We start from the raw sequence: 11,226 nt of genomic DNA, 5'->3' as shown, positions 1-11,226 counted from the left end.
CACAATGCCCCCACTCACTTACTCTAACACCATGCCCCAACACACTTACTCTAACACCATGCCCCCACACACTTACTCTAACACCATGCCCCCACACACTTACTCTAACATCATGCGCTCACACACTTACTCTAACATCATGCTCTCACAGACTTACTCTAACACCATGCGCTCACACACTTACTCTAACATCATGCTCTCACACAAGAAACCAAGGACAAACTCATAAACTGAGTCAGAGCAGGAGGGGTAAGATCTAGGAGTCAAAGCTAAGCCACGGTCTGAACAAGATCCAGAGAACTGGATGCAAACACTTGACACAGCAGGAGGCAGCAGAAGACGGGCCACAGCCAGATGCATCCCGACTTTCGTCAAGTGATTCCTTTTTTTCTGAAAGATACCAAAAAATGTTAACTATCACTATATTATTATTGGTAGGAACGTAACAGACAGATACAAAATAGACACATACACACATATACACACACACACTCACTCCTATATAACACAACAACATACACACACATATACACCTACACATACACACTCACTCCTAAATCACACAATAACACACACCTACACATATACACACACTCTCTCCTACATCACACAACATATATACACACACATACATACACAGTCACTCCTACACCACACAATAACATACAGGCCTACACATACACACACACACTCATTCCTACATCACAGAATAACACACACACACATATACACCTACACACACTCACTCCTACATCACACAATGACACACACCTACACATATACACACACACTCTCTCCTACATCACACAATAACATACACACACATATACATACACACTCACTCCTACACCACACAATAACATACACACCTACACATATACACACACTCTCTCCTACATCACACAACATATATACACACACATACATACACAGTCACTCCTACACCACACAATAACATACAGGCCTACACATACACACACACACACTCATTCCTACATCACAGAATAACACACACACATATACACCTACACACACACACTCACTCCTATATCACGCAACAACATACACACACACTCACTCCTACATCACAGAATAACACACACACATATACACCTACACATACACACTCACTCCTACATCACACAATAACATACATACACACTCACTCCTACACCACACAATAACATACACACCTACACATATACACACACACTCACTCCTATATCACACAACAACACACACATATACACTTACACATACACACTCACTCCTACATCACACAATAACATACACATATACACCTACACATACATCACACAATAACACACACACACACACATACACCTACACCTACACACTCACTCCTACACCACACAATAACATACTGTAATGTCATGTAACATGTGTTACAACTGCCTCATTTTGCCCTATACAAAGCAATTAGATAGATAGATAGATGATAGATAGACGGATAGATAGATAGATAGATAGATGATAGATGGATAGCTAGATAGATGGATAGATAGATGGATAGGTAGATAGATAGATAGATAGATAGATAGATAGATAGATAGATAGATGGATAGATAGATGATAGATAGATAGATGATAGATAGATAGATGGATAGATAGATAGATGATATATAGATGGATAGATAGATGGATAGATAGACAGATAGATAGCTGGATAGATAGATGGATAGATAGACGGATAGATAGATGATAGATAGACGGATAGATAGATAGACGGACAGATAGATAGATGGATAGATAGATAGATGGATAGATAGATGGATGATAGATAGATGGATAGATAGATGGATAGATAGATAGATAGATGATAGATAGATAGATAGATAGATGATAGATAGACGGATAGATAGATAGCTGGATAGATAGATAGTGTCACGGAGCTGGCTAGTCCGACGACTACCTCCGCTGTCTTGCGCTCCCTTAGCCTGGGACACCACACTTTCCCCGGTTCCCCAGTCACTCGCCGAGACTCAGTGTAGAGTAAAACCAAACGAAGACTCATTTATTTTAGACACACAGAGCTCGATATATCTGTTACCTCGCCGGTGGATCCGCGGTGTCCTCGTGCGGGGGAGCCGAGACGCAGCTTGTGCCGGCAGCTCCCGGCTCGTCTCGCGGGAAACGCGGCGAGGTCCGTCCTGCTGCGGGACGCGCGCCCCCATGTGGATCGAGTGATCTAGACGGGACGCGCGCCGAGACATCATGACAGCATGCGCGAACGGCTATCTCATGAATATTCATTAGGGGAATTAAAGGGACCTTTTATCTTTTTTCCTCCTCCCCCTTAATTAGGTGGGTAGGAGGATCTAGGGATGGAGGGATATTTAAACCCTCAGTTTACAGCTATACCTTGCCTGTGATAGAGCCTTTATTGCCTACACTAGCGTTCCTGTACCTGATTTGACTTATTGTTGCCTGAACTCTGCTTGAACCTGACCACCCGTTGTTTGCCGCCTGCCTTTACCTGAACTCAGTTTGTACCTGACTATCCGTTGTTTGCTGCCAGTCCTGATCTCTGCTCGTGACCCCGACTATCCGATTGTCTGCTCCTATACCATCTGTTCCTGCATTACTCGCCATCACCGATTGGGGCGCCTTTCCTTGTACTGCAGCGAGGATCTACAGCCTGAACCTCCGTTAGTGACAATATCCAGCAAAACACACATTAACATAAAACAAGATATTGGAACACAAACCGCCCCCTTAATCTGCCTCCCAGAGACAACAGGGGCAGTAACGGGATTAACAATACAATAGGGGGGAGACTGATTTATACAACATTAAACATCAAAGAATGGCGGTCACTCCCTGGTTGCAGATCCAGGCTGTCTGCCGGAGATAATCCCCTCAGCCAGTGATGAGATGATACTGCTGGGGGTAGCCACAGAAGTCTTTACAAACCCAGGGCCCATAGTCAATAGGGAGGAGGCTGGCAGTCAGGCCTCTCCAGTGGCCCCAGTGATGGAGGCTTCCGTCACAGATAGATAGATAGATAGATAGATAGATAGATAGATAGATGGATAGATAGATGATAGATAGATAGATAGATAGATGGATAGATAGACGGATAGATAAATAGATGGATAGATAGATGGATAGATAGATAGATAGATAGATAGATGGATAGATAGATAGATGGATAGATAGACGGATAGATAGATGGATAGATAGACGGATAGATAGACGGATAGATAGATAGATAGACGGATAGATAGATAGATAGATGACGGGTAGACGATAGATTCTGGCCTACCAGTGAATGTATTTTGTGAGTCACTCCTCTGTTTATTACTCAGCTTTTTTTGTTATTCAGAGATAATGTATTATTGACTAAGTAGATCTGGATCCTCTCCAGATGATTCTTTACTGAAATGTACGGCCCGTTCCGACCGGTCCCAGAGCGAGGGGGGTAAGAACCTGCAACGTATGGAATCCGGCAGGAGCCAAACAATTTCACTGGATAATTCCCCATTAACCCCTCATTGGATTATCACAGTGCCTCCATCATCCCCGGTACCCCCCTCACTAAGTGATCACCCTTGCTCCATTATCCCCATTAACCCCACGCTGGATGATCACCCTGGCTCCATCATCCCCACGCTGGATGATCACCCTGGTTCCATCATCCCCAGTAACCCCCACGCTGGATGATCACCTTGGCTCCATCATCCCCATTAACCCCACGCTGGATGATCACCCTGGCTCCATTATCCCCATTAACCCCACGCTGGATGATCACCCTGGCTCCATCATCCCCATTAACCCCACGCTGGATGATCACCCTGGCTCCATTATCCCCATTAACCCCACGCTGGATGATTACCCGGGTTCCATCATCCCCATTAACCCCACGCTGTATTATCACCCTAGTTCCATCATCCCCAGTAACCCCACGCTGGATGATCACCCTGGCTCCATTATCCCCATTAACCCCACGCTGGATGATCACCCTGGCTCCATCATCCCCATCGTCTCTGGGGCTGATCACAGCTTCATTTTACCTGCAAAATATTAACCCAACATATGAATAAAATGTCCTTTACATGCAGAAACACGGGGGGGGGGGCAGGGAAAAGCTCAGCGCATGTGGCAGTTACTATTGGGCTTTACCCCCATACCCCATCCCAAAACCAAACATCCCCCCTCGGCCCAGAACCTGCTGGGATCATAGAAGAAGAGTGTATGTGGAGTGCAGTTGACGGGAGACGTCTGAGCTGCCGGTGATAAAGTGGATTTAAAGTGCATTATTCGCTGAGATGCATTATCCCCGAGCGAGCTGGAGAGAGGGGCTGTCCGGGATTTCCACCCTCCTTTAAAGAGAGACCGTCCTTACTGCTCAGTGCTTTATCATGTCTAACGCAGGGCAGCAGTCTCTGGAGCGGGAAGGCTGTGGGAAATGCCCTCGCTTTTTCTGGGTGGTTTTGCCCCACGCCTGCCTGATCCTCTCCTTGGCGCTGTACAGCGTGGTCGGGGCTTTTATCTTTCAACACTTTGAAAAAGACAGCGGAAAGAATGACTCTGAATTTAAAGAAATTTTAATGAAGCTCTGGAACATCTCGCAGACCTCCTGCTCCGGGCGAGGTAAGTGTCTCCTGTCACTATACACGGGACGGGTCTGTCACTATACACGGGACGGGTCTGTCACTATACACGGGACGGGTCTGTCACTATACACGGGACGGGTCTGTCACTATACACGGGACGGGTCTGTCACTATACACGGGACGGGTCTCTGTCACTATACACGGGACGGGTCTGTCACTTTACACGGGACGGGTCTCCTGTCACTATACACGGGACTGGTCTGTCACTATACAAGGGAGGGGTCTCTGTCTCTATACACAGGACAGGTCTCTGTCACTATACACGGGATGGGTCTCTGTCACTATACACGGGACGGGTCTCTGTCACTATACACGGGACGGGTCTGTCACTTTACACGGGACGGGTCTCCTGTCACTATACACGGGACGGGTCTGTCACTATACAAGGGACGGGTCTCTATCTCTATACACGGGACAAGTCTCTGTCACTATACACGGGACAGGTCTCTGTCACTATACACGGGACGGGTCTGTCACTTTACACGGGACGGGTCTTCTGTCACTATACACGGGACTGGTCTGTCACTATACACGGGACGGGTCTCTGTCACTATACACGGGCCTCCTGTAACTATACACGGGACGGGGCTCTGTCACTATACACAGGACTTCTGTCACTATACATGGGACGGGTCTGTCACTATACACGGGACGGGTCTCTGTCACTATACATGGGACGGGTCTCTGTCACTATACACGGGACGGGTCTCTGTCACTATACACAGGACTGGCTTCTGTCACTATACACGCGACGGGTCTCCTGTCACTATACACGGGACGGGTCTATCACTATACACGGGACTGCTCTCTGTCTCTATACACGGGACGGGTCTCTGTCACTATACACGGGACGGGTCTCTGTCACTATACACGGGACGGGTCTCTGTCACTATACACGGGACGGGTCTGTCATTATACACGGGACGGGTCTCCTGTCACTATACACGGGTCTCTGTCACTATACACGGGACGGGTCTCTGTCACTATACACGGGACGGGTCTCTGTCACTATACACGGGACGGGTCTCTGTCACTATACACGGGACGGGTCTCCTGTCACTATACACGGGACGGGTCTCTGTCACTATACACGGGACGGGTCTCTGTCACTATACACGGGATGGGTCTCTGTCACTATACACGGGACGGGTCTGTCACTATACACGGGACGGGTCTCTGTCACTATACACGGGACGGGTCTCTGTCACTATACACGGGATGGGTCTGTCACTATACACGGGACGGGTCTGTCACTATACACGGGACGGGTCTCTGTCACTATACACGGGACGGGTCTCTGTCACTATACACGGGATGGGTCTGTCACTATACACGGGACGGGTCTCTGTCACTATACACAGTGTTCATAGAACAGACTGCTTTCTGCACACAATGCGACACACGCTAGGAACTAAATGCACAATACGCGGGGAGACACACTGACACACGCCCCGTATTATGGATTTAGTATATGCTGCACAATATATGTAACGTTATAGGAGGGGGGGGGGGGGGGAGGAGTCCCGCAACTCGCTTTCACTTTTTGGCATCTATCACTTTGTAGATTATCGGGAAACGGGTCCAGAAAGAAATGAATAATTTAAGGCCATTAAATGGCGTGGCCAACAATGCATGCTGGGGAGGACTTACAAACACTAATTGCACCTTAATTGCTGGGGGGGGTAAATGGAAACCGTCAACTATTTCAAGGGATTAAATAAAGTCCAAGAGGGGGCATTTTAATAAAAAGACACAGAAAGTACAAGAAGTAGAGGCCATAATTTAAAGTTACAGAGATGGAGACTGAGGGGTAAATTCTACTTTACAGAAAGGGTAGTAGATACCTGCACTAGACCTCTGGTGGAGTAGGACAGACAGACACAGTAAAGGAATTCCCCAGTAAAGCTCAGCTGGGGAATAAATTAGTAAAGAGGGCTGATCAGGTCGGCCGTCACTTTAGGTTAATGAGCAGCTCTTTGAGTGCTTGGTGGCTCTGAGTGAGGAAGCGCCTAACTCTGCTGACTCGGCTAATGGCTACCAGGCTTCAACTAATGGCTATTAGGAGCGGTTAATGGCTGATGGAGCACAATTTTCACTGAATGAGCCAAATCACGCAGGAATCAGAGCCAATTACTGCGCCTCCGCAGCCGCGTGTCATCACTCTGACTCCACCACTCCCCACCCAGGTCCATCCCACTCCAAGCACCTTTGCAGGCTAGCTCCACCCCCATGTATCACTGCTCATCTCTCCCCAGGTAGAAGGAGACCCCTGGGGGGGACATAACCTGTAACTACGGCAACGGTGGGGCCTCACACATAGAAAGCTACGGAATATGATGGCGCTATAGAACTCAACAAATAATAATACGTGATATAATGCATGGTATAATCCAGTCCTGGTCCTGGTATGACCCAGTCATGTGATATGGCCTTATATATATATATACGATGATATAAACATTTGTGTAAAAATCCCAGACGCCGCGTTGTAATAAACCAAATAAGTTATTCACCTTCGTCTGTCGCCTCTAAGCCTGGGGCACAAGGGGTTATGTTTTGTACTAATAAGCATTCATTGAATAATGATTTTATTAAAGACAGGAGGAGAATTATTATCCCATAACGTCCAGCAAAGAGCAAAACTTTCCGCTGTATACTGTAATTACCCCCAGCGCTGTATACAGTAATATAAACCCCCAGCGCTGTATACAGTAATATAACCCCCAGCGCTGTATACAGTAATATAACCCCCCAGCGCTGTATACAGTAATATACCCCCAGTGCTGTATACAGTAATATAACCCCACAGCGCTGTATACAGTAATATAACCCCCCGGCGCTGTATACAGTAATATACCCTCCCCCGGCGCTGTATACACTAATATAACCGCCCAGCGCTGTATACAGTAATATACCCCCAGTGCTGTATACAGTAATATAACCCTCCAGCGCTGTATACAGTAATATAACCCCCCGGCGCTGTATACAGTAATATAGCCCCCCCCGGCGCTGTATACAGTAATATAACCCCCCAGCGCTGTATACAGTAATGTACCCCCAGTGCTGTATACAGTAATATAACCCCCCAGCGCTGTATACAGTAATATAACCCCAGCGCTGAATACAGTAATATAACCCCCCAGCGCTGTATACAATAATATAACCCCCAGCACTGTATACAGTAATATAACCCCCAACGCTGTATACAGTAATAAACCCCCAGCGCTGTATACAGTAATATAACCCCAGCGCTATATATATAGTAATATAACCCCCAGCGCTGTATACAGTAATATAACCCCCAGCGCTGTATACAGTAATATAACCCCCCAGCGCTGTATACAGTAATATAACCCCCAGCGCTGTATACAGTAATATAACCCCCAGCACTGTATACAGTAATATAACCCCCAGCACTGCATACAGTAAAACCCCCAGCGCTGTATACAGTAATAACCCCCAGTGCTGTATACAGTAATATAACCCCCAGCACTGTATACAGTAATATAACCCCCAGCGCTGTATACAGTAATATAACCCCCAGAGCTGTATACAGTAATATACCCCCCAGCGCTGTATACAGTAATATAACCCCCCAGCGTTGTATACAGTAATATAACCCCCAGCGCTGTATACAGTAATATAACCCCCAGTGCTGTATACAGTAATATAACCCCCAGAGCTGTATACAATAATAACCCCCCAGCACTGTATACAATAATATAACCCCAGCACTGTATACAGTAATATAACCCCCGGCGCTGTATATAGTAATATAACCCCCCAGCGCTAAATACAGTAATATAAACCCCAGCGCTGTATACAGTAATATAACCCCCAGCGCTGTATACAGTAATATAACCCCCAGCGCTATATACAGTAATATAACACCCCAGCGCTGTATACAGTAATAACCCCCAGCGCTGTATACAGTAATATAACACCCCAGCGCTGTATACAGTAATATAACCCCCAGCGCTGTATACAGTAATATAACCCCCAGCGCTGTATACGGTAATAACCCCCCAGTGCTGTATACAGTAATATAACCCCCAGTGCTGTATACAGTAATATAACCCCCCAGCACTATATACAGTAATATAACCCCCAGCGCTGTATACAGTAATAACCCCCAGCACTGTATACAGTAATATAACACCCCAGCGCTGTATACAGTAATATAACCCCCAGCGCTGTATACAGTAATATAACCCCCCCAGCGCTGTATACAGTAATAACCCCCCAGTGCTGTATACAGTAATATAACCCCCAGCACTGTATACAGTAATATAACCCCCAGCGCTGTATACAGTAATATACCCCCCAGCGCTGTATACAGTAATATACCCCCCAGCGCTGTATACAGTAATATAACCCCCCAGCGCTGTATAATCGCCTCCGTCGTGTCCGGTGAGAATTCAGACCCCGACGCGGTTTTCTTGTTCCAGGACAAGCGTTACAGAAGGATGAGTTTCTGAACTCCACGCGCGATCTGATCGCTCATAAGGTTAAAGTGGAATGGCTGAAGCAGCCGGGACTCGAGTGGAATTTCCTCACATCTCTTTTCTTCTGCTGCACGGTGTTCACGACGGTCGGTAAGTGATCTCCTGGACATGATTCAGACATGAACACCCCATTTAAAGGGGAAACGCGCAGGGAGCGGGGGGCCTGTCAAGAGCTGGAGGATTCGGGTCAAACCCAGGTATTTACGAACATGCGGCAAGAGGTGTTCCAAAAAAACAAATCAATTAAGATAAAAAGTGTACAATTTATACTTTTTTCCTCGTTCCTGGCCTTTAACTCCACACTTACCAGTTTTGTCTGGATCAGCAGCAAACAGGACTCCCCAAACCGACCAGGCCCAACACAAATCGTTATATAAATAGGTAAAACTACTCTCCTCACCAAATAGACAAAGAGCCTTCCTTCCTCAGAGCCGCCGCTTATCGTTAATCAATGATTTCTTCTGTTTGTAGTTTTTCCGCTAATTTGTCCGCCATTTTGTGTACAGGGTACGGCCACCTATATCCGGACACAAGGAACGGGAAAATCGCTTGCATCATCTACGCCACGTTTGGAATTCCTCTAATGCTGCTGCTTTTAACCGACCTGGGGGATATTCTGGCCGGGCTCCTGTCTTCGGCTTATAAAAACGGAATCACGTTCTGGAGCGGGTTCTGCTCCAAACCGGAGTCCAAGGTGTCTGCGTTACTCTCCAGGAAAAGCTGTTCCGGAAAGTCAAGCTTAGAGTCCACGCTGGACAGCCGAGTGTCCATGAAGGAGCCTTTGAACCTCACCGATGTTTTAAAGAAAGAAGCTGCGGTGAAAACAAAATACCAGCAGATGCGAAACATTAATATTTTTGAACAAATTATTATCAAAGAGCATTTCGAGAGAGAACAGTTAAAATGCAGCAGTTTCCAGAAATCGCTCTCCTGCCCCCAACTAGAGCAGGCGTCGGCGGGCGACTCCGCCATTAAGGACTTGGATAAGCTCGGGGCGGAACTGGAGCAGCTGGATGTGCCCATCGCGCTCATCGCCCTCGTGTTGATGACGTACATCATGTTCGGGGCCTTGGTCCTTCCTTTGTGGGAAGATGGCTGGACGAAGTTGGATGCCTTTTACTTCTGCTTCATCACCTTGACTACCATTGGTTTTGGTGACGTCATCCCCCAGCATCCCAACTACTTCCTGCTGCTCTCCGTTTATATCGTGGTCGGAATGGCCATCATGACCATGGCCTTTAAACTCTTACAGAACCGCATGGTCTGCTTGTATAAGCATTGCATGGCTTGCATCAGCCACGATCAGAAATGATTCCACAGAGAAATGGCAAAAGTAGTCATTTCTTCGCTGGGGAACGCCTTAAACAGACTGCCGGCCTACATTGGGGTGTTTGTGAGATGGGTCATCGCCTCGTATGCCACAAGAATGGCATCAAATGGAACTATTCCTCCCCAGTAGCTCCAATATCCCGGCAAGCTTGTGAAAAACTAAATCTGTCTGTCCGTGCGAGTTATGCCTGGATGACCCAGGGGTCAGAGAATCTATTCTCATTATTATTATTAATATTCTCATTAATTATTATTATTAGTATTATTAGTAGTAAGAGTATTATTATTATTCTCACTATTATTATTATTGTTAGAAGTAGTAGTATTATTATTCGCATTATTATTATTATAATTAATTATTATTAGTATTAGTAGTAGTAAGAGTATTATTATTCTCATTATTCTCACTATTATTATTAGAAGTAGTAGTAGTATTATTTGCATTATTATTATTCTCATTAATTATTATTAGTAGTAAGAGTATTATTATTATTCTCATTATTATTATTAGTAATAGTAGTATTATTCTCATTATTATTATTATTAGTATTATTATTATTCTCATTATTAGTAGTAGTAGTAGTAAGAGTATTATTATTATTAGTCTCATTATTATTATTATTAGTAGTATTATTTTCATTATTATTATTATTATTCTCATTATTATTAGTAGTAGTATTCTCATTATTACTATTAGTATTATTATTAGCTGCCGTTGAGATGCTTTACATCTGACCGAGGAGTCACGCGTTGCA

At 45.6% G+C, this 11,226-nt stretch overlaps 1 protein-coding gene across 1 annotated transcript; it reads left to right on the top strand.

Annotated features, from left to right (window-relative positions):
* The first annotated feature begins 4,382 nt into the window (after positions 1 to 4,382).
* On the top strand, positions 4,383 to 10,454 carry LOC149272678 (potassium channel subfamily K member 18-like). Its single transcript, XM_089506826.1, has 3 exons — positions 4,383 to 4,614; positions 9,086 to 9,232; positions 9,649 to 10,454. The coding sequence occupies exons 1-3, from the start codon at positions 4,383 to 4,385 to the stop codon at positions 10,452 to 10,454; spliced, it is 1,185 nt and encodes a 394-aa protein (XP_089362952.1).
* Positions 10,455 to 11,226: the final 772 nt, after the last annotated feature.

Source organism: Sceloporus occidentalis, unplaced genomic scaffold (assembly GCF_023333645.1).
Source record: "Sceloporus occidentalis isolate IW3139 unplaced genomic scaffold, rSceOcc1.0.p SCAF_426, whole genome shotgun sequence".
NCBI lineage: Eukaryota > Metazoa > Chordata > Lepidosauria > Squamata > Phrynosomatidae > Sceloporus > Sceloporus occidentalis.
The sequence above is the reverse complement of the archived record's forward strand: the minus strand, read 5'-3'. Positions and strand labels throughout refer to the sequence as shown.

Bases quoted from the DNA above. Each gene is read 5' to 3' on its own strand.
- LOC149272678 (XM_089506826.1), top strand. From the start codon at position 4,383: ATGTCTAACGCAGGGCAGCAGTCTCTGGAGCGGGAAGGCTGTGGGAAA. The intron at 4,615-9,085 runs GTAAGTGTCTCC...TTCTTGTTCCAG, and splicing joins GACCTCCTGCTCCGGGCGAG to GACAAGCGTTACAGAAGGAT. The intron at 9,233-9,648 runs GTAAGTGATCTC...TTTTGTGTACAG, and splicing joins CACGGTGTTCACGACGGTCG to GGTACGGCCACCTATATCCG.